At 48.4% G+C, this 23,571-nt stretch overlaps 1 protein-coding gene across 2 annotated transcripts in view; it reads left to right on the top strand.

Moving 5' to 3' along the window:
• The window catches only part of RCAN1 (regulator of calcineurin 1), a 63,217-nt gene that overhangs the window by 24,359 nt on the left and 15,287 nt on the right, over window positions 1–23,571 (top strand). Inside the window, exon 1 of one of the 2 annotated variants that reach the window (XM_029082662.2) lies at window positions 5,697–5,799. The exons of the other annotated variant lie outside the window; for it this stretch is intronic. Within the exon in view, the coding sequence (XP_028938495.1) occupies window positions 5,794–5,799 (6 nt within the window). The 5' untranslated portion in view covers window positions 5,697–5,793. Of the gene's footprint in view, window positions 1–5,696; window positions 5,800–23,571 lie in introns of those variants that run through there. 2 annotated transcript variants of the gene reach the window in all.

The raw sequence follows: 23,571 nt of genomic DNA, 5'->3' as shown, positions 1-23,571 counted from the left end.
CCCGGGTGGGGGTGAAGGGAGGGGATCAGGAATACAGACCTTCCTCCTCCTCTTCCTCCTCCTCTTGCCCTCAGGACAATTTTTAGAACCAGTCAGGATTCATCCAGGAAGTTTTCCCACTCCTCAGGGGCTCTATTTATTGCATAGGGGAAAACTCCCGAGTGGTGGAGGTATATTATTGTTATTATTACCCTAGAATTTTAGTACGGTGCTAGCCACATAGCACTTAGAAAATTCTATCATTATTATTGTTGTTGTTGTTATTACAGTTGATCTTAGACAAAAGCAGCACTCCCAACAATCATTCACGCAGTTTTCCAAACAAATCCGACTGTCGGATCACAGAGCCGTCTTGGGTTCCCGAGAGCCCCCATTTACTGGCCAACTACCCCACTGTAATCTCCGAAACTGTGACGTGAGAAGCGTCAGCTCATCCTTCTAGACTGCAGGCTCGTGGTAGGCATGGATTGTGTCTGTTGACTTATATACTGTACTCTCCCAAGAGCTCTGCCAACAGTAACCGCTCAGTAAATACGATTGAATGAGCGAATGAATGAATGAGTCTCCCCAGATGCCGATTTCCGAGAGGAATGCCGAGTGGATTCTCACCCAGTGATGGCAGCCTCTTTCAAGTGACGGTAAACTCTAATCCTACCACTCCTTTTCCTTAGTCTTTGACTAAAGAGTTCCTAATTCCCCAAGTGCAAAACGACACAGGTCAGCTGTCGTTCTTGGAAAACTGTCCGTGAGCAAAACAAGAGCCAAATAATGGTTGCCAAGCTCAGAAAATGTCAGAGGGAGGGCATAGATTCCCTCGCTCCAGTTCAAACCCGGTCTAAATTTTAGGATCGGCCACATTCTAGAGCAGGTAACCCTGCCCGGACACACCTAGGCAACTTGAAAGAGAGCACCGGCCCTGTTTTCCCGTTTCGCGCTTTCTTCTGCGGCTCGATGCTTCGGTTCCCCTTGAAGGTGGGCAAGATTTCAGAGATGGGGAACATGATATTTAAAAAGGTGTGAGGGTTGGAGGGAGCTCCTTGGATCCCTGAGGTTAAGTAGTTCGTGTAAGGTAATCTCACTCACCTAGTACAGTATCAGTCGGCTTAGGTTGGCTGTGGCGGATGGCTGTCAGCCCCGGGGTGGGAGGTTGGGAGGGCCAGGTCCTGGGAAGCAGCTGTCATCAGTCATTCGGTCAGAAGACCTGGGTTCTAATCCCGGCTCCGCCGCTTGCCTGCTGTGTGACCTCGGGCAAGTCACTTCACTTCTCTGTGCCTCAGCTGCCTCATCTGCAAAATGGGGAATCGAGACTGTGAGCCCCACATGGGACCGGGACCGTGTCCAACCCGATTAGCTTGTATCCACCCCAGCGCTTAGTACAATGACTGGCAGACAGTAAGTGCTTAACAGATACCATAATTATTAACAAATACCATACCATAATTTTTAGTCAGGGCTTAACAAATACCATTATTATTATTATCATTGTTGTTGTTCAAACCCAAGAAAGAGGCTTTACTTCTGTCAGAACCCCAGCTTCTCACGGTCCATCGCTTCTGTGTTGTCATTGTTTGGGGTCAGTCAAAGAAAACGGTCAATCCAAATGAGCGGAGCCCTGATGATGACAACACGCTGTGGGTTTGGGGGAAACTGTCCACCCGGCGGTCGAGTCGGGCCCGCGTCCCGCCGAAGGCCCGGCGGTCCGCGTCACCTTTGGAGAAGGACGACAGAATGAAGGTGGTGTCTGGCCCTTGGCTTTCTTTGGGGCACAGGCTTGGGTCTCACAGAAAGGAGCACGTTCCTTTTGGCTGCCCCGCTGAAACTTGGGAGCCTCTGGAAAAAGGGGCTTGAGAAGGCCGGGGGAGCGGGGAAAAGACAGGGGGGCTTACGTTTCCATTAAAATAAGTAGCACGACGAAACTGATGCCGTCTGAGCTAACGAGCGCCTGCGGAAGCCCCCACCGTTGGGGTTGTGGACCCTCTCAGTGGCCTCCTTAGAGATTCTTCTTGAGGGATGGTCCTCGGTCACGTGATCCCAGAGTGGAAGCGGCTGAGCTTTCAGCGAGCCATCTCCGCACAGGGTCCGAGGCAGGAGAGAGCCCGGGAATTTTAACCTTCGAAGCGTTTGGGACCCCAGACGGTTAGTGAACTGGAAAAATAACGAGCCCCCACCTCAAGCAGAGGAGACAGATACTTTTGGGTCCGCTCCCGTCCCTCCATCTTTCCCCAGTGTTCGGCTCGTCCTTCCTCTACGGGAGTTTTTCCGAGTGGTGTGGCAGATGTTTTGAGAGCATGAGGGGAAACCTCGTCGGGGTCTCGCCCTCCCCATAATGCAAAACGACCTGATGGAGAAGGGTGGGTGAATGCATTCATTTGATCATACTTACTGAGCGCTTACTGTCCTAAGCACTTGGGAGAGTACAATATAACAATAAACACACATTCCCTGACCAAAATGAGCTTACGTTCTAGAGGGGGAAGCGTTCAATCCACGAAGAAAAAGTCAGTCGCTCTGGTTGACGTCCAGGCCTTTCCCAATAATAATAATGATGATATTTGTTAAGCGCTTACTATGCGCCAAGCACTGTTCTGAGCACTGGGGGAGATACAAGGTTATCAGGTTGTCCCAAGTGGGGCTCACAGTCTTAATCCCCATTTTACAGATGAGGTAACTGAGGCACCGGGAAGTTGTGACTTGCCCAAAGTCACACAGCTGACAAGTGGCGGATCCGGGATTAGAACCCACGACCTCTGACTCCTCAGCCCGTGCTCTCTCCACTAAGCCACGCTGCTTCTCAAATGACACCCAAAAACAAAGGGAGGAAGAATCTCGTACAGCACCGTCCACTGCACTAGAAATAGTTCTGCCCCGGACGAAAAGCAGGCCGACTCTCTGGATGATTTTTTTTTTTTCGGTCCTAAAAATAAAGATGATAAAAGTGGGCCCTTGAACTGTGAGTTTCCTGCTATAGAAGGACTCAACCTGGAAAGGATTAATATGCAGCAAGTCGATCCTGTGTTGAATGGATTTTCAGTTACTGGGTCTTAAAATATAGACAAAGCCACTTTTCTGACCACTGTCTCTAGGAAAACAACCATTATTCTTCTTGTTCCTTTATTTCTCCACCAGCTCCCCCTCTGCCACCCCCACAATTTCATTGTGTTCCATAAACAGACGTTCCGTATTTCTGACGTCTTTGTGTAATAACCTTAATGTCTTAGATTTTTAACACACTCTTTTCCTTTTGTTGTCATTTCAACCATATTTTTCTTCAGGATACTGCACTGGCCCTTTCCAAATATGCTGTGCTAAATATTTTAATTATTAAGGGGTTGCAAAAGAGTTTCCATCATAACCCCCTTGTTTTCATCTGTTCTAAACTCCCCCCTTTCCCCCCGCAAAAAAATCATAAATTCTCCTTTGGGGGCTAAAGTCTGTTTTGTAAAGGCAGTTCCCGTTAGGCTGATGGCCGGACGCTGTCAGCGGATTTGGAATAAATTTATCAACACGATTATTTTAATAGTCTTGCCACTTTGCTTTCGAAAGTTTCCCAGGTTCTGCCAAACCTACGGGAACCAGGAAGCCAAGAAGAAGAAGAAGTGTTCTTCTTTTGCTGCTTCTCTTGAAGTCAGAGGGAGGGGCTCCATCGGGCCCCCTCTGCGGTTTCCGCGGGTGGGCGAAGCCAGACGGTGATCGTCTTTTGCTTCTCGCTGACGGGGTCCAGCCGGGGAGGCCGGAGAGGGGGACCTACTGAGGACAAGGGCCATTCAGCTCCAAGGGTCAAAGATGGAGGGGAGAGGGGAAGGTCCTCGCGTTTGGGCCTTTGGCAGGAAGAACAGCGGGAAGGTGGATTTAGGAGCCACTGGCTGGAAAATTGTAAGCGTAAACTTCCCCCAAACTCTTTCTTCCCTGATGGCATCCAACGGTCATCCATCCAGTCTTCCCAAATCCCCAGGCTGAGGGCTGAAAGCAGGCAGGCAAGAAGACACATGGTCCTTGCCCTTGAAGGGGCCGACTGATCTTATGATGGGAGAAAGAGGAAAGATACGCACACAGGTCGACACAGAAAGGTGGAGGTAGGAGACCTCAGTACCACCAACCCTCAGCCCTGGATCGCCTCTACATTCCGCCTCCTTTCCTCCTGTGCTCGAGCCGCAGAGCGCTGCTGGCAGAAATCTAGATATCAGGCCCATTTCATTCACTGCAAGTTTATCCTTGGATGCTTTAACTCTGCCCCCTCCTCTGCCCAGCAAAGCTGTTTCTTCACACTTATTGACACCCTTGCCCATCGCCCTTTCCAGTTGTTCCAGACATTTAATTCCCTCCTCAGCCTCCCTGTTCCCTCACCTCCCCCATCACTTGCCCCCAAGACATAGCCGCCTACTTCCTTGACAAAATTGACACTATCAGGCATGAGCTCCCCAAAAATCTCCCTGCCCCTCACCAGGCCCATTTTCCAGATGAGGTAACTGAGGCACAGAGAAGTTAAGTGACTTGACCAAAGTCACACAGCTGACAAACGACGGAGCCGGGATTAGAACCCACGAAGACTGTGAGCTCCTCGTGGGACAGGTTCTGTGTCCAACCTGATTACCTTGTATCCACCCCAGTGCTTAGAACAGTGCCCGGCACATAGTAAGCATTTAACAAATACCATTTTCTTTTTTCTAATGTAAATTACTAGGGGGTAGCTAAAAGAACAGGGACACGTTGGGAAATGTTGAAGGCCGTCGATAACGCTCAGGTCTCTGAACCTAGTTGGCCACGGCAGTGAAATTTCCAGCATGTCCCTTATCTTCCGCCTTGCCTGAGAATGTTATAAAAACAACCTGGCAGGGAAAGTGTAACTAGACTCACTGCGGGGGTCTATATTAAGATACTGGTCTGAACATGTTCTTCTGTCCTGCCCATTATTCAGAGACAAATAGGGAGAATGAGAGTTGGTCCCGTAAAGGCATTCTAAGCCATGAATCATTGAGATTATTTTAAGCTCTTGAACTGTACTTGGTTGATCTGGAAAATGTTTCTTATTTCCCCCGCTTCCTGGCCTAGGACCCTGTTATGAGTTTTCAGACAATTCACCCGGCTTCCTCTGACCTCTCTTTCTTCCCCACTGCAGCTCAGCTCAAGGCCTTGGTTCTTTCCCAGAAAATCCTGTTACGATCCCTGGCTCTCGACTCTGCGGCATCTGCCTAGTACTCACCTCCTTCCCCATGAAACTCCCTCTCCTATCACTTAATGATAGTAATAGTAATAACAGTGGTATTTGTTAAGCCATTACTATATGCCAAGCACTGTATTAAGCGCTGGGGTAGATACAAGATAATCAGGTGCCACACGACTCGGATAAGGCACTGGGTGTCTTTGTGTCTGGTTCTCGTAGTTAAATCATCCAGGCTTCATCCGTCCCGAGGCCGAAACAGCAACCGTGCTTGCAGGGCCATGGTGGGGTACATAGGAGAAGGGTCTGGGGCGACCCCTCCCTCCCCCGTGACTTGCTCAAGGTGCAGAGGGTTTCAGCGAAGAACTTCGGCGTGTGTCCTTATGACGTCACTGATGTTACATCGGCTCCGAGACATACGTAATGTAACTTCCTCCTTTTGCTTCCAGGTCTGCAAAGGTGGGGGGGGGGGGGGGGGGGGGTCGGGCATTTCCGGCTTCCGTCCGTGTCTACCCTTTTGGTCTGGTCCGAGCATGGTGGAAGCGCGTGGAAAGGGAGGTTCGGGAAGCTGGAGCATTTGCAGTAGATCATGCCCCAAAGCAGATGATCCCCTTGGAGAAAGCTGAGCATTGATTATGGAGGTGAGTGGGCTTTGACGGCCTTGGAAGCAAAGACCCTAGAGGAGTCCGAGGTAGAAGGAAAAGAAAGAACAGTGAGTTCTTTCAGTGAGGGACTAAGTTTGCAGTCCTAAAATCTGAGGTTGTGAACAAGGTGAAGTTAAAGAACTGTCAGGGCCATCAACCCATTAAACTTTTAGCAGCAGCCATGCAGTAAAAACGTACTCATTGGAATCCCCTTTGCTCTTCATGAAATATTAACACATCTTGACATTGGTTGGGATTTTTCAGCTGAAGTTCAGAAGTCACCAGTCAATGAATCGGTGGTATTTACTGAGCACTTACTCCATGCAGACCACTGTACTAAGTGCTTGGGAGAGTAATAATAAAAATTTTGGTATTTGTTTAGTGCTTACTATGTGCCAAGTGCTGTTCTAAGCGCTGGGTACAATACGACTGAGTTAGCAGGCGTGTTCTCCGCCCATAACGAGTTTACAGTCTAGAGGGGGTGACAGGCATTAATATAAATAATTTATAATATATAATTTAGGGAAATGTACATAAGTGCTGTGAGGTTGAGAGTAGGGTGAATATCAAATGTACAAAGGTCACAGATCGAAGCGCACAGATGATGCAGAAGTCTTCCAATGGGACTACCATATATTCTTCTAAATTCATATATATGTTTCTCAGTGCTTGTTCTTCACTTGACCATACTGACTGAACACGTTGAAAACTGACATTTTTCAAGAGTGTATTGTTGAAGCCACCTCGCCCCCTCCTGCCTTACCTCATTGCTTTCCTATTACAACCCAGCCCACACACTTCACTCCTCTAATGCCAACCTCCTCACTGTACCTTGATTTCATTTATCTTGCTGCCAACCTCTCGTCCACGTCCTGCCTGTGGTCTGGAACACCCTCCCCCTTCAGATCCAACAGACAGTGACTCTCCCCACCTTCCCTGACTAGGCCCTCATTTCCTCTTCCCCCACTCCCTTCTGCATCACCCTTGAGCTTGGATTTGCATCCTTTATTCACGCCTCCCTCAGTCCCTCAGCATTTACGTCCATATCCATAATTTATATATATATATATATATATATATATATATATATGTGTGTGTGTGTGTGTGTCTTCCCCCATTAGACTGTAAACTCACTGTAGGTAAGGGATGTGTCTACCAGCTCTGTTACACTGTACTCTCCCAAGTGCTTAGTACAGGGCTCTGCACATAATAAGTGCTCAATAAATACGACTGACTGCCATCCAAAGGGTTAATCACTGAATAAAGCAACCTCCCGCCAGGCTCTTGGGTAATGTTAAGAAGATAGATTCTGCTCTTGTTCTAGAGTCCTTTACCGATCCTCAGCCTTTCCCCCCAGAAGCCTCGGCTCCACCTTGGCTCAAACCTAACCTGGAGCACTTTGAAACGTCTTGTGGCTGAGGGAGGGTCCACCCCTACCGTCCATCCCTTCCAAGACGCCTTATGACCCTTCACCTCCTCATCAGCCCCTACGTCTATTTTGACTGATTTTCACTTCACACAGGAAGCCAGAAACAAGAACTTTAAGAAAGCCACCTAGGAAAAGGGAAGTCTACTGTTACAGGGGAGCAGAGAGAGCTGGGGCGTGGAGAGGGTGGCATTGGAAAAATCTATGAGAGGTTAAAATGTTTCTTTCCAACTTCAATATAGCATGCTGATCTGGGCGGTTTCTCTCAACCTTTTTTTTTATTTTTAAATTAAATGAAATCGGAGTGGGTTCAGCCCAACTGAACCTCTAAAACATCTGCTTGTACCCAATATACCCCTCTAGGTCTTAGTCAGAAAATCCAGTTATGAATGGAGCTCATTAGTTTTCACTACTGAACTGGCAACATCGCTCATTTGTCTCCCAAGATTATTTCCTCCGAAGGGGTTTCTTGTGATCTCATTTCCAGTTTGGAAAAAAATCCCTCATTTAGGGAGATTTGACAGATAAAGCTAAGGGGTCACAGGCCCAGAAGACCCATCCCGAACCTCGTGACTCGCCGCCCCCAGACCCGTGATCGTCCAGCGTTCGATTCCGCCTTGTTTCTGCGGCTGGCGTTGAGGGGGCAACTCCCAGTGCCCAAGCTCCCCATGGGTGGCACCCGGGCACCTCTGGAAACTGAAGTCGCCCCTCTGAGACTCTGACTGGCTACAGGGACCCGGAGAAGGGAATGTAGAATTGACCCCCGGAGAAACAGCTCAGGAACTGAGGGACTCCGGTCCCTCCTTTCCACAATATGCCACCACAGTGGCCAGGGAGGCCGTGTCCCATGCCCAGCTTCAAAGATGGTGGCCTGCAGGAATCCATGACTCGTTTAGAAAATCCAGAAGGCTTCATTAACCCACCAGTCACTCAATTCATGGTATCTATTGCACGCTTACCATGTGCAGAGCACTGTACGGAGCGCTTCGGAGAGTATAATACAACAGAGTTGCGTTCCCTTTGAGACCTGATACGATGAATCCCCCTGAGACGCTGACACTGAATGGAATCTACTTGGGGGAAGGAGGGGGCAGTTTACAAAGTAACTGAGGACTCTGGACTGTCTCATCTCCCCATCGATACAAGGAATGGTCTCCCTCAGAACTGTTCCCGGCAAGGAGGGAAGTCGGATACGGTTATGAATCACTTATGGAAAACTTCTCCGTGGAATGAATTAGTCAGAAGTATTTCAGGGACCGGCGTAAGCTGGCCGCTATCAGGAAACAGTGTGACTTTCCATGATTTTATGAGCTGCAAATCATGTGGCATAACAAGTAGAGATGCAGTTTCTTGCTGGACCTTTTTTTTTTTTCTGTTCTTGAGACGAAACTGGCATACACTGTGGGGCAGAGCCCTCATTTCCTTTTCTCTTTGTCTTCATCGCCGGTCAGCAATCTGATTTTTATACATGGCATCCTTTTGTGGGGGAGTTTCCTCTTCTGGGTTTCTTCAGAATGCCCCACCTGCTACTCTGTCACGACTGAGATGCACTTATTGACACTGAGATGCATTTATTGACTCCGATAGAATCAGTAGTAAAAATGGGAAGTCCTGGCTCCTCTTTTTTGAGGTTCAGGGGGGGATTTTGCAAGAGGGAGTTCTTCTGTATGTGGGGAAAAGTGTCTATTGGTCCAGGATCTGACTACTGTTCAGTTGTAGAAGGGTTTTGGGGACTTCACAGTGTTGCCGTGACACTTGAGAAGATCCAGTTCAGGTGTGAGAAGATGAGGAGGTGAAATAAAGATCTGTCAAGGGCTGAGACATCGCTTGACCTGAAGATGATTTTGAAACCTTTCCTCAGATGGGGGAAGAGAGTTTTTGCTGTCTTGTTGGTTCATCATTTAAAGCGGTTAACGTATAACCCAATGAAAATGCCATGTAGAAAGTAGGAGAGTATATGTCTGTAGTATTCTGGGATTGCAGTTTTCAGAATTTTGATCTAAACCAATACATAATAATATAAAAATTAATATGATGTTGGGAAGCACTTACTCTTTGCCAAACACTGTGCAAAGAACTAGAGTGTATTCAAAACAATCAAATGGCCCACATGGGGCTCACAGTCTAAAGGGGGAGGAAAGAGGACAAAATATTGGATCCCTGTTAAACAGATGAGGACACCAAAGCCCGGGGAAGTCAAGTATTCTGCCCAAGATCAGACAGCGGGCAAGTGGTGAAGCTGGTCTCCCAGGCCCTTGCTCTATCCACTAGACCACACTGCTTTTCAAAGAGTATGGACCGGGAAGTCAGAGGACCTGCATTCTACTACCAGCTCTGCCCCCAACCTGCTGTGTGACCTTGGGCGAGTCACATCATTTCTCTGAGCCTCAGTATTTTTCTCATCAATAAAATGGAGATTTAATGCCCGTTCCCCCCCTTCTGCTTAGACTGTGAGCCTGATTAAGAGTGAGGACTGTGTCTGACCATATTATCTTCTTTCTACCGTAGTGCTCAGTACACATAGTAAGCGGTTAACGCACACCAACGTTATCAATGATTATGATTGTTATGATCATTATTATTACACTGCTCTGAACACAATAACACAAAGTTAATCCACTGATTGAGAGCATGCCAAAAACAAAAACCACGGTCCAGGAAGCTTAGAATTTAATGGACAAGGCAGAAAAGTCCAAATTAGTCACAAATAGCGGCAAGAGAAGAGTGAACAATGGGACAACAGGAAATGGATAAGTAAAAAGTTTAAATGAACCAAAGTGTTAGGAATGGGTTTGTATACTGAAGTGCTCTCAGACTGCCTTGGCAAGGAGGAAATTAATGAGAGGAGGTGGGTTTTGAGAATGATTTGGTCCTTATGATCAATCAATCTGTAGTATTTACTGAGCGCTTACTGTGGGCAAGCACTCTACCACGCGCTCGGAAGAGTGCAACACCCCAGAGTTGGTAGATACAAATGGAAAGACTCATTGTTGATAAAGCACCAAAAACCTTTTTCCCCGGACCTAGAAGAGAGCCAGCACATTACGACAGAAATGCATCACTCTCTTCTCCCGCAAACCCCGGGTGAAGTTGGGGTTGGAATCTGGTGACGATCTCCAACCTGACCTTCAAGACAATGCCGGTAACCCCTTCCCTTTCCCCACAGCAGTAAACGGCTTCGTAGGTGACCTTCCCCAACTGAGCCATGGCTGGAATTTCCAGATTAGTGAGCTGGCTTGGGGGCGTCTTTATTTCAAAAAGCAAGAGAATATGATCCATGGACTGAAGTCATGGTTTTTCCAAGGAAGAAACTGTGGCAGGCATTCTTTTCTACAGGGGCAAATCTGGGTGAGTCTCTTCCCGTTAAAAGCCAGCCAGGCGAGCTGTCAAAGCTCTGCTTCAACGGGGGCAGCGTGTGTGGGGCGAGATTAAAAATGTAGTCATCTTTGGTGAGGCTGGCCAGGGATGGCATTCCTCTTACGGCAGTCGGCATTTCTGAAAGCTTTCCGAATGTTTTCCAAGGAGCCTCCGGGCGGAAAGAGCTCGGCTGCAGAATAGTTGTGGGGGTTCTGTGTTTGGCCAGCATCATTTGTCCTTCAAAAGAATTTTGTTTTGTTTTTTGGCTTTGTTGTATAGCTTCTGTAGACTGTAAACTCCTTGTGGGAACGGATCGCATCTTCCATCTCCATTGTGTTATACTTTCCCAAGTGCTTAGTACAGTGCTCTGCACATAGTAAGCACTCAATAAATACCACCTATTGACTGATTGATTGTCTTTAGTGACCGCCTGTGGATATAGGCAATATTTGTGGGCAACTTACATAACCTCTCTGGGTGTCAGTTTCCTCATCCAAAAAATGGGGAGAAGATAGACAGTCTTCTATCTACCTCAGTGCTTTTTTTAAAAGTGTGTCAAACACTATTCTAAGCACTGAGGTAGATACAAGTTAATTAGGTTGAACACCAGTCTTCTGTCCTGCGTGGGGATCAGAGTATAAGTAGGAGGGAGAACAGGAGAACTAAGGCACAGAGAAGTTAAGTGACTTGCCCAAGATAGGATTAGAACCCAGGTCCTCTGACTCCCAAGCCCAGGCTCTCTCCACTTGGCCAGTATGCTTCTCAAGTAAGCACATAGTGAGCACTCACTAGAAAAATCATCAACTCTTTCCCCCGCAGAGCTCTCCAAGCCAACGGCAACTATAAACGTGTGGTCACGTAGGGAGTGTGCATGGATATTTTTAACTAGCCAGGCGCCAGTAGCGGGCCACCTTGTATGGCATTTTCTCCCTCACGTCAGGCTCTTGAGTCGGGATCACGGAAGGCCTACCCGTGGAGGCAGCCTTTATCGAGGCCAAGCCCTCTGGATGGAGCCGAGTAGGGTTCCCGGCCGAGCCAAGCAGAGAGATGAGAGATTTGGGACGCCCTGTGTTCGAGTGGTCAGAATCACGTCAGTAAGGATACAGTGTCGCAAACTCCCCCCCCCACTCTCCTAGCTTTCATTGCAGAAGACTGATTTAATCGCTGTTTTGGATAGCCAAACATCCTGTTATTCCAAAATTAATCCAGGTGAGTCTGTGACTCTTCTTATCCGGCCATCAGCAGGCTCCCCAGTTACCACTAATTTATTAGGTCCAGTGGCTACACTGCGGTCTCGTCCCCTCATTTCCTCACCCAGGCAAGGCTCAGGGCATCCCATCAGCCAGTCGGGTGGAATTTACTGAGTGCTAACTGTGCACGGAGCACTGTACTAAACGCTTGGGAGAGGAGAAAACAACAGAGTTGGTAGGTGTGATCCTGCCCACGAGAAATTTACAGTCTACAGGGGGAGACTGACAGTAAGATATAATACGGAAATAGCAAAGTGGGTCAAGAAGATTACTATCAGTCGGGTGCAAATTTCCGGTGCCTTATCTCATTTTGTAACAAAGCCCTGAAGAGAGGATAACACTCTTTCCTATTACAAATTTTAGGTTCCCGGGGCAGTCAGGCACCCACCCCACTGACCCTGTAGAGGTTCAGCCGAATAACAATAACTGCAATACTGCTGTGTGGAGATCGAACCTTTATCAGCATTGAGATTGAAACTTCATCTCCTGGGGTGTGTCATGAGACGGTGCCAGGCCTCTGCCTCGCTAGCCTTTTGGGTGTGATCGATTGAGATTTTAAACCGTAAAATCACTGAGCAGGTAGGAAACGCTTAATAAGGCAAAAACCTTGGACGTGATCACACACAGTTGGATCTCTGGGCATTCCTCTCTGTGTGAACTGCAGCAAGTCCCTGAGGCCTTCTGGGCCTCGGTAAAATGGGAACAGTCCCCCTCTGCCTTCCTCTCAAGAGTGTTGGCAGGACAAATAAGATGAGGAGAAAGTGCTTTAGACGTTTGAAAAGCGCCAGGCAGAAACCAAGGTGCTGTTTCAGACACAGCCCATAGCAACTTAGAACTGTCGTGTTCTTCCTTGTTGAATTTCCAGATATTCAGTTTCTGGTGAATCGGAAGGAAATTATCTGCTGGGCTCTTTCCTGACCGAGTTCTACCAGAGAGTTGCTAGACCTGTGTTTTCCTGTGCCGTGCGTGGACTCAGGCAAAATAGGAAGTTGAGCCATTTTTGCCTCAAATGTTTTTCCAGACACGGGGGATCCCGAGGCAGTTTCTCTCCTGGACTTTCAACACTGTATGTTGACCTTTCAGGCACGAAGGCAGCATTACCCGAATTCTTCCAGCAGGACGTACTGGGCTATTCCCGGCACATCTCATCTCGGTGGGTTCGTTGGGCCGCTGTGATTGTAAGCTCCCCTGCTCGACCCGAAGCTCCCCGAGGGCAGGGATCCTGCCTTCTGACTCCACCGTCCTCTCCCGAGCGCTTAGTACAGTGCTCTGCATTCAGCAAGCACCCACTGAACCCCGCTGCCTGATTTCAAAACCAGGTCGAGAAGATAAAGGAGTCCCTCTGTCTTGAATAGAAAAGCAGATCCTCAATCAGTAATGATAGTAGTAATTCTGGTGTTTGTTAAGTGCTTACTATGTGCCAGGCACCGTACTAAGCGCTAGGGTCGACACAAGCAGATTGGGTTGGACACAGTCCCCGTCCTAAGTGGGGCTCCCAGTCTTGCTCCCCATTTTACAGATGAGGTAAGGGAGGCACAGAGAAGTGAAGTGATGTTTCTGAGGTCACACAGCAGAAAAATGGCTGGGCCAGAATTAGAACCCAAGACCTTGTGACTCCCAGGCTTGTGTTCTACACAGGACGCCATGCTGTTTCTCAGTGTCTAGGCATCCCCAATTTGGGAGTCAACTGGAGACAGCCCGGGAGTATCCACCCAGGCACATAATAAGCACTTAACAAATTGTCTTGTCTTGTGCCGTCGAGTCGTCTTGGACCCGTATCGACGCCACAGACACATCCCTCCCTGAACGCCCCACCCTCCGTCTGTAGTTGTTCTGGTAATATATCAAATTTACTGTGCGGAAGGAGGCAATCATAAACCACTTCCGTATTTTTACCAAGAAAACTCTATGGATATACTTAAAAAATACCCTTATTATTTTTATTATTATTACGTGTGGCCCTGAATGGGGTGCTGGGAGGAAGGAGACAAACTCTGGCTTCTGGGTCCATCTAATGTGGGGGGAAAGAACAAACACAAGTCATCTCCTTGCAACAGGAGATGACTACTTGATTGGTAGCCCTGTGGAGGACTACCTCTGACCTGATTATCTCCTATCTACCTCAGCGCTTAGAACGCTGCTTGGCAAATAGTAGGTGCTTAACAAATGCCATTTAAAATAACCCCAGAAAATACAATAAACTTTCCAGAAAACAAGACCAACTCAGTTCAGAGACATTTCGAGGAGGGTTCTGAGAACCCTGCAAGGCTCGGCTGCTGGAATGACGGGCGCTTTGACTAGAAGGTTTGAAAAAGGTAAGGGCCCTGGATTGGAAGAATAGTAATAATAATAATTGAGGTATTTGTTAAGCGCCTGCTGTGAGCCAAGGACCATACTGAGCTCTGGGATAGATCCAAGATAATTACGTTGGACACGGTCCCTGTCTCACATGGGGCTCACAGTCTTCACCCCCATTTTACAGATGAGGGAACTGAGGCACAGAGAAGTTAAATAACTTGTCCAGGGTCACCCAGAAGACAAGTGCGGAGCCAGGATTAGAAGCCAGGTCTTTCTGACTCCCAGGCCTGTGCTCCATCCACTAGACCACGTTACTTCTCGAAGGAGAGGTGCAGGGAGGACTTCCCGGCGGGAGGGGATGACCGGAGTTTCGAGGGTGGGGAGCGGCTTGGCCTGGTGGGAGTGGAGCGGGAGAGCTGGGATGTCTTTCCTTTGACTCTCCCAGGATCTGTGGCCCAGCAGTTGCCGGGAGTTCTACCCCGTTCACAGGGACAATCAGCAACTTGCTCCACCCCTAATGAAAAGCTGCAGTGACCACACTAGTCAGGCAGATTTCTGCCCATTTTATAACTCTGGCAAGTCAGAGCATCACCTGAATTGCCGCCAGAGTTGAGGAAGATAAAAAAAAAATCATAATCATTAGATAGCGTCATAGGGTAAGTCCTGGAAAGTGCCTCCTTGGCAGATTTGGAGTTTGGGGAAGCAGACGGCCAAGACCACGGCTAATGACAGGCTGACGTTTTCATCAAAGAAGCCATAGCGAGAGACCCGTGCGGAAAGCCGGGAGCCGGAGCCCGAGTTCTGACAAGCCACGGTGACCCGGAGTGAAGTCCAGAGAGGCTGAGGCATGTCGGGGTGAAGCAGATAGGTGGCCCAGGGCGACTGTGGGTCGGGAACGCCGCGGACCAACAGCCTCGTAAATGAGCGTTGGAGGTTGTTTTCTGACTCCTGGAGACTTGCAGACAAGATCTCATAGGGCCTGCAAGCCCTGACAAGGACTGCTGGGTGTACGCGGGTCTGGGGGGATGTTTTCCTCTCCAACACGGAGAAGACCGTCTTCCTGCCTTTCTGCTCCCACCCCCCCGGATTCCCGAGGCAACAGGCCGATTGATGTCTTTTTGGGGATGTTTGCCAAGCACCCTGCCGTGGGCCCCAGTCGATTCCGGGTCAAGCCAGGCGCTGCTGCTGCTGCTGTCAGTCCTTCGGTCAGTCAGTCATAAGGATTGAGAGCTTACTGGGTGCACAGCACTGAACTAAACACTTGGGAGAGTACAGTATAACAATATAACAGACACATTCCCTGTCCACAACAAGCTTATAGCCTAGAGGACGCTGACCCATGGTATAGTGGATAGAACACGGGCCTGGCAGTCAGGTCATGGGTTCTCATCCCAGCTCCTCCACTTGTCTACTCCTTGGGCAGGCCACTTCACTTCTCTGTGCCTCAGTTACCTCATCTGTAAAATGGGATGAAGACACCGAGCCCTTTGCAGGATAGGGACTGTGTCCAAACCGATTTGCTTGTATCCACCCCAGCGCTTAGTACAGTACCTGGCATATAGTAAGCACTTAAATTCCATTACCATCATTATTACCAAGCACCTATCTCACTGTCCCGACCGTCCCCTTCCCAATAAACCAGCCCGCCCATTCTGAGAAAGGGAGGGGGAGACACAGAATTAGGGTGCAGGTGTACCCAGGCCTGTCTGGGACCAAATCTAAGCCCCGGGGGGACACCCCTAAATCTCTTCATCCTGTGGATCGGATCCGGGTCCCAGCTTCCACCTCGCAAACCTGCACTTTGTTTTTTAAGTGGTATTTATTAAGCGATCTCTACGTGCCAGGGATTGTACTAGGCACTGGGGAAGATACAAGCTATTCAGACTGGACACCATTCCTGTCCCACATGGGGCCCACAGTCAGAGCTGGAGGGAGAAGGATTTAATGTCCATTTTACAAAAGACAAAACTGAAGCACAGAGAAGTAAAGCGACTTGCCCGAGGTCACTCAGCAGGCAAGCGGCAGTGCTGGGATTAGAACCCAGACCTTCTGACTCCCGTCCTCTTTCCACTAGACCACACAGCCTCCCACTGGGTAAGGGTTAAGATTCATCAATCACTCGCTAGTATCATCGAACACCTACTGGGTGCAGAGCGCTGTACTAAGCACTGTACTCTTCTCTGGGACAGAACAATAGATTTGGTTGACATGATCTATTCCCTCAAAGAAGAAACAACCTTGTGCAGATGGTTCTTTCTGAGAACAACTTCCAAGGCTGCCTCGGTGAGATCTTTCAAGGAAAGAGAGGAACCATCTGTCCCGAGTGATTTCTGGCTAGAGGCAGGGGGTTGGCCCCTCATGACCCCTCTGAGATCCCAGGATTCTCACATCCAATGTCGCCTAACTGTCGACGGGCCTGAAGCCTCACAAACCAAAAACCGAGAGACACAGTAGAAGTGCCAGCCACCGGTGGCTTTATTGCCTGTAACGTCACAATGGGGCACGGCTAACCAGAACCTTGACAGCAGTGCAGAAAGGCAGAAAGAAGCAGCTACGCTGGCCAGTGACATTGACCTCCAGAGTCAACCAGTTTTTGAGTAACAGTAATAATAACAGTAATGTTGTTAAGCGTCATGTGCAGAGCACTGTTCTAAGCGCTGGGGTAGATACAGGGTAATTAGGTTATCCCACCTGAGGCTCACGTGAGGCTCACAATTAATCCCCATTTTACAGATGAGGTCATAAAACAGGAAGGTGTGAGTACCCAGTGGGACCAGATCATCCTGCCTTCGATAAGGCCAAAAGGATCTTTTATTTGGCAGATAGATTGCCAGCGTGGAACATTTTGGGATTCGATCTGTGTGTTTTTCCTCAAGGGTTAAAAAAAAAACACCCTAATAGTAAGCTTGACATCTTAATGGGATTTAGATTCACCGAACTTTTTGAAATGTGAATCTGACACATTTTCCAAGCGTCGCTTTCAGAGGGAATTGGAAATATACTCGGTTGACGGCGGTAATGTTTTACTTGAATGCCACAGGGACATTCTGAGTGAACTGAGAAATATTATTATTAATAATACATCGACAAAGCCATAAACTTCAAAACCTATTTTCTGGTTCAGGCAAACCGTCGGGAGTTAGTTCAGAATCTGCTGGCACCGAGAAACGGTAAAAGCCACCCTGGTTCCCATCAAGAGTCCTTCTGAAAGACTTAGTGGAAAATAAAAGCATCTAGTTTAGCAGCAAGGTATTTCTTCATTAACTGGAGTTCCCCAACAGCCCGCCGTAAGGTATCCTTTCCAGCAAAGGACGAAGTCTACGGGGGTGGAGGAGATCTGATTTATTTACCGATTTGCATTTTTCAGCACCCCCCCCCCTTCCATATTCTAAAGGACTTGGGACCAGGGCCCAATTTTGTTCAGTTAGCCAATATACACATGTGTTTTTTTTCAGGAAACTGGTTAGTTAGGGTGACCAAAGTTCAGGTGAACTGGCTTTCTTGCAGCCACAAACGTGTTCAAGCCCACCCTTTTTCCTTATGACTTCCCCGATCCGGGAAGATGGTAGCGGCTCTACTTCTGGGAAGGAACCAGCCGAGACAGAGGTCGAAGGATGCATTTATGGGGGCACAGAAAATGGATGGCAGAACCCTATTCTCTGCTTTCCGGTAGTAGTTGTATTTACTAAGCAGGCTCTGTGTGCAAAGCCCTGTGCTAGGCATTGGGGAAGAAAGAGAAGCGGCATGGCTTAGTGGGACGAGCACGGGCCTAGGAGTTAGAGAAACTGGTTTCTAACCTCTGCTCTGACACCCTCCTGTTTTGTGACCTTGGGTAAGCCACTTAACTTCTCTGTGCCTCAGTTCCTTCAGCTGCAAAATAGGGATTCAATACCTGTTCTCCCTCCTGCTTAGACTGTGAGCCCCCTGGGGGATCTGATTAACTTGTATCGACCCCAGAGTTTAGCACAATGCTTGGCACAGAGCACTTAAAAATATTATTATTACTATTACTTAGACTGTAAGCCCCATGTGGGACCGGATCTATCCTAATTAACTTGTACCTACCCCAGCACTTGGAAGAGCGTTTGACGCACAGTAAGCGCTTCACAGGTACCATAAAAGAAAAAAAGACGCAATTGAGGTAGAGATCCAGTAACCTAGAGCACCTCCATCTCCTCGCCTAGCCTTTCTCTTTCATGGCAACGATCTCACCTGTTGGATTGGGACAGTTTTGCTCTTTGGCGTTTCCTGAGGGAAATGTTACGGATGGAAAGGCGTCTTTCAAACGGACTTATTACTAATGGTTCACCGTTTTTTTTTTTCCAGATACGACATTTAAGCAAAGACCTTGTAATGGGTCAGACTACTTACACCTTTCCTGTTTCCCCTTGCAGTGGGAAAAACACACATTATTCCATAGTACAATAATACACTTGTGTCTCAAGTGGAATCTCGCCATTTTCTGGTGAACTAGACAGTTCAGGGGAAAACCCATCGCGGTGGCAAAAAACTGCTTCCTCCAATTCTTCAGTTCCCAGTACTTTCCATGGTTGCTGTTTGTCTGCACTAGATTGGAATTGCTGTTTTAGTATTTTGTCAATTCCGCTTCTCTTAGGAGGAGTCTTCCCCACATTCTTTTGCACACAAACACCATTTTGTCTCAGTCTGGTAAATCACTTTCATTCAAAACCCTCCAGGACGCTACATCACACTCTGCCGCTTGCCTTCTATATGAGCTTGGTCAAGTCACTTCACTTCTCTGAGCTCAGTTTCCTCATCTGCAGAAAGGGGATTTAATACCTGCTCTCTCCCCACCTTAGATTGTGAGCCTCCTGTGGGACAGGGACTGGGTCCAACCTAATTGCCTTATATCTATCCCAGAGCTTAGCAGAATGCCCGGCACACAGTAAGTGCTTAATAAGCACTGTCATTATTATTATCACTATTATTGATGTTGTCAGGATTGATTAGACTGTCAGCCCGTCAAAAGGCAGGGACTGTCTCTATCTGTTACCGATTTGTACATTCCAAGCGCTTAGTACAGTGCTCTGCACATAGTAAGCGCTCAATAAATACTATTGAATGAATATTATTATCATTCTATGCTTCTAAGGAATCTCCCCTTCTTAAAAACAACTTTGGGGAGCGAAAATCCACGGTTATAGTTTTCTATACCGAGATAGTCCAGTATTTTCCTGCACGATATCGTTTAGCATCCCGGGGTCTGGCCAGACCCGAAAAGTCAGTTCCAGAGAGGGGAGAATCGAGCTGTTTTCCTGGCCGGACACTAGAGTTTGGAGATGAGTGTATCCCAAGAATGCCTGTTTGGTAAACAAGTCTCTACCGGATGGGGGCTGTAGGGTGTATACCACAGGGGCCTTGGGGGGTCCTTTTTTGTGATCAGGTTCGATCTCGGCCCTCAGCAGACAGGAGTAATGAGTATTGAGCACCTATTGGACGCAACACGCTGTACTGAACACTTGGAAAGTACAGCTGAAGGGCAAAATATAGTCCCTGCCCAGAGGGAGCTTATATTCTAGCGGAGGGAGCTAAGCAAAGAAATAGTAAATGGACATATACACATATATGTGGACTATATGTGCATATACATATTTTATATACATATTAAAGGAGGCTAGTAGTTCGGTCTGCTCTTTTGTATCTTCCACAGAAGGGGGCAGAGGTTGGGGTTGGAGGAGAGGCTCTCCTCAGAAAGTCGGGAAACCACAAGGCAGAAACCAGAGCGGCTGCAGCCGAAGCAATAAGGGCAACACAGGCCTTGCCTTTAATTAATGTTGGTATTTGTTAAGCGCTTACTATGTGCCGAGCACTGTTCTAAGCGCCGGGGTAAACACAGGGGAATCAGGTTGTCCCACGTGGGGCTCACAGTCTTCATCCCCATTTTACAGATGAGGGAACTGAGGCACAGAGAAGTTAAGTGACTTGCCCACAGTCACACAGCTGACAAGTGGCAGAGCTGGGATTCGAACTCATGAGCCCTGACTCCAAAGCCCGTGCTCTTTCCACTGCGCCACGCTGCTTCTCCACGTTGCCTTTGACATACACCGGCCCAGAAAACACCAATGTGTGAAATGTGGGGAGGAGATTTTAGGCTGGGCACCTGTCTTACCAGTCACACCTGTTCCTGAGAAGCAAATCTCCCCGGAGGAGCGCCGTCCTCCAACTTCATTTGGGGATCCTAAGACACTGGTTCCACAACCCCTTTTTCTCCACCAAAAGTCCCTTTTTCTCTCTCGATCTTTTGCCCCAACAGCAGGCTCCATCTGTTTCCATCAAAAGCCACAAAGCCCCGAATATGTACTTCCTCATTCTTAGAATATCTTTCTCAGTCGTGCTCAGAGTCTTCCCCACCTTCCCCGCTCGGCTTAGAACATATGACATGAGTGACAAGACCAGGTGCCTGGATGGGGTGCTTTCCGAGTGGCACAGTCACTCCAGCGGGTGAAATGTCTGCGTCTGCTGGGGACCCCGGCAAAGCTTGAAATTTTGGGGGGTTTTTACAGTATTTGTTAAGCTCTTACTATGTGCCAAGCACTGTTCTAAGCGCTGGGGTAGATACAAGGTAATCAGGTTGCCCCACATGGGGCGCACAGTCTTAATCCTCATTTTACAGATGAAGGAACTGAGGCACAGAGAAGTTAAGTGACTTACCCAGAGTAACACAGCTGATAAGTGGTGGAGCTGGGATTAGAACCCACGACATCTGACTCCCAAGCCCGTGCTCTTTCCAATAAGCCGCACTGCTTCTCAAGAAGTTGACCTTGAGAGAATAGTGGGTTTGCTTTCTCTAAAGTACCTGCATTTGTTTGCTGTGTCTTAAAATTTTCTTCTCTGGAGCTCCAGTCATCGCACTCACACCCCGAGCGGGTTGGGCTTCTACCTGCTGAGTGTGGAGAAGCAGTGTGGTCTAGTGGGTAGAGCACAGGCCTGGGAGTCAGAAGGAGCTGGGTTCCAATCCCGGCTCTGTCACGTGTCTGCTCTGAGACCTTGGGCAAGTCACTTCACTTCTCTGGGCCTCAGTTACCTCATCTGTAAAATGGGGATGAAGACTGTGAACCCCATGTGGGACGGGAACTGTGTCCAACCTCGTTATCTTGCATCTAACCTAGCGCTTAATGCAGTGCCTGGCACGTAGGAAGCTCTTAAAAGAAACTATTAAAAAAAGCGAGTGGCAGGCCCTCAGTGAAGCCCATTTAGTCCCACCGTAGTGTGAAGGGAGAAGCACCAGAAACAGACTGCGTGTAAAGCAGTCAATCAAGAGTATGTATTGAGCCCCTCCTGGTAGTCAGAGGTCCTGGATTCTAATCCTTCCTCTGCCAGTTGCATGCTGGTGACTTCGGGCAAGTCACTTCCCTTCTCTGGGGCTCCGTTCCCTAAGCTGTAAAATGGGGATTCAAAACTTGCTCTCCTTCCTACTTAGACTGTAAGTCCCATGTGGGACAGGAACTGTGGCTGACCTGATTAACTTTTGCCTTCCCCAGTGTTTAGTTCAATACTTGGCACATAGTAAGTGCTTAACAAATACCCCCATTATTATGACCTGTGTTGATGTTTTGTCTTGGGTTCCCAGTGCAACGATATTTTCCTGTTGAGCAAGTCGGCATGCAACCCGCTTTCGGCGTCAATGAGCATTAACCAAACACGTTCTAGCCCTGGGGGAGGGGGACTGTTCCTTGGTTTGTTTTGAGTCTTGCAGGTTTCTGAAATGGGGGTGAGTCTTCCACGCTGTTTTAAACCCAACGGGACATCAGCCAGGTGGCGTGTGGGAAGGTCATCCATAAACTGACCCCAATATACTCATTTTCAGAGTGACAAGCACCATCCTTCCAAAAGCCAACTGTCAGGTGACAGTCCGCATATTGCTCAGCTCCTGACGATCCAGTCAAAAGTTTCTGAGCTTTCCTTTGAGTTTTAAAATGAGGTGTGAGCAGGAAATGGCATTCAGAGTCAGGGGGCTGAGGCTGTGAGGGTGGGAGTGGAAGTAGGAGGGGGCCTGTGAGGGTAGGGGGTGAAGTGAAAGGAGCCTGTGAGGGTTGGAGGGATGTACGGATGGGGGGGGGGGGTGGCAAGGGAAAATGAGAGGAGCATATGATGATGGTATTTGTTAAGCGCTTCCTTGTTCCAAGCACTGTTCTAAGCGCTGGGGTAGATACGGGGGAATCAGGCTCATAGTCTTAATCCCTATTTTACAGATGAGATAACTGAGGCCTAGAGAAGTTAAGTGACTTGCACAGCTGATAAGTGGCGGAGCCCGGGATAAGTGACCCCCAAGCCCGGGCTCTTTCCACTAAGCCACATGGGGGAAGTCCGGAGGGTCGGCAAGGAGGGAGGCGCAGAGGCCTCCAAGAGGCAAAGGAGCCCCAGCCCCCAACCCCAAAACAGTCTTCCAGTTTGGGGCAGCCTGGAAAGACCTGCCGGTAGCTAGCTGGTTTTTAAGACCACCTACGTCTGTGCCCCAGCTCTTCACAACACCTTCCTATTCGGACACAGTAATAGTAATAAGGACATCACTATTGAGTTCACTGTACCAGGTGCTTAGGAAGTAGAACAGAAACACAAGACGCATTCCCTGCCCACAAGGTACTTGGGCTCTAATGGAATTCAGTAGGACTTCAATCCTCCTGCAGCTCACGTCCAATCAGGGGAAGTGGATGATCTTTTGAATCTTTGTCATCCAAGCCCCTGCACTGGAAACCGAGGCGACCACCACCTGCTCCCTCCGCCCCGGAATTCTCCCCTTCCTGGGTCACTGGGGTGCCAGGGTTGCCAGGCACACAGGGTGAAAACTCCGCACGGCGCCGCTTCGCTTCCAACCCCCGTGACGGGAACATCCAGGACAGGGTGTTCTAATCCCAGCTCTGCCACTGGCCTGCTGTGTGACCTTGGGCAAAGCATATATATATTTTTTAATAGTATTTGTTAAGGGCTTACCGTGTGCTTTACACTGTACTACGCGCAGTGATAGATGCAAGATAATCAAGTTGGACACAGTCCTTGTCCCACATGGGGTTCACAGTCTTATTCCTCATTTTACAGATGAGGTTACCGAAGCAAGTTAAGTGATTTACCCAATGTCACACAGCAGCCAAGTTGGCGGAGCGAGGATTAAAACCCAGGTCCATACTCTTTCCGCTAGGCCACACTCCTTCTCTCTCACCTTCTCTGGACCTGTTTCCTTATTTGTCAAGTGGAACAAGAATACCTGTCTCTCCCTAACTCAGGGATGTCGTGAAGGCAGCGGTGAGATAAAGAACGTGAAAGTGCTTTGGGGAAAAAAAATATTTTAAAGCTCTCCACAAACACCAGATATCTTGTGGGTCAGGGTTAGGTCTTATAGTTTGCAACCAATAGTAACAAAAACTATACTGAAGCAATAAACTTTCCAACCCTGCAGAAGCCTCCTTTCAGTCTTTACCC

This window comes from Ornithorhynchus anatinus, chromosome 17 (genome assembly GCF_004115215.2).
Source record: "Ornithorhynchus anatinus isolate Pmale09 chromosome 17, mOrnAna1.pri.v4, whole genome shotgun sequence".
NCBI classification, from domain to species: Eukaryota; Metazoa; Chordata; class Mammalia; order Monotremata; family Ornithorhynchidae; genus Ornithorhynchus; species Ornithorhynchus anatinus.
The sequence above is the reverse complement of the archived record's forward strand: the minus strand, read 5'-3'. Positions and strand labels throughout refer to the sequence as shown.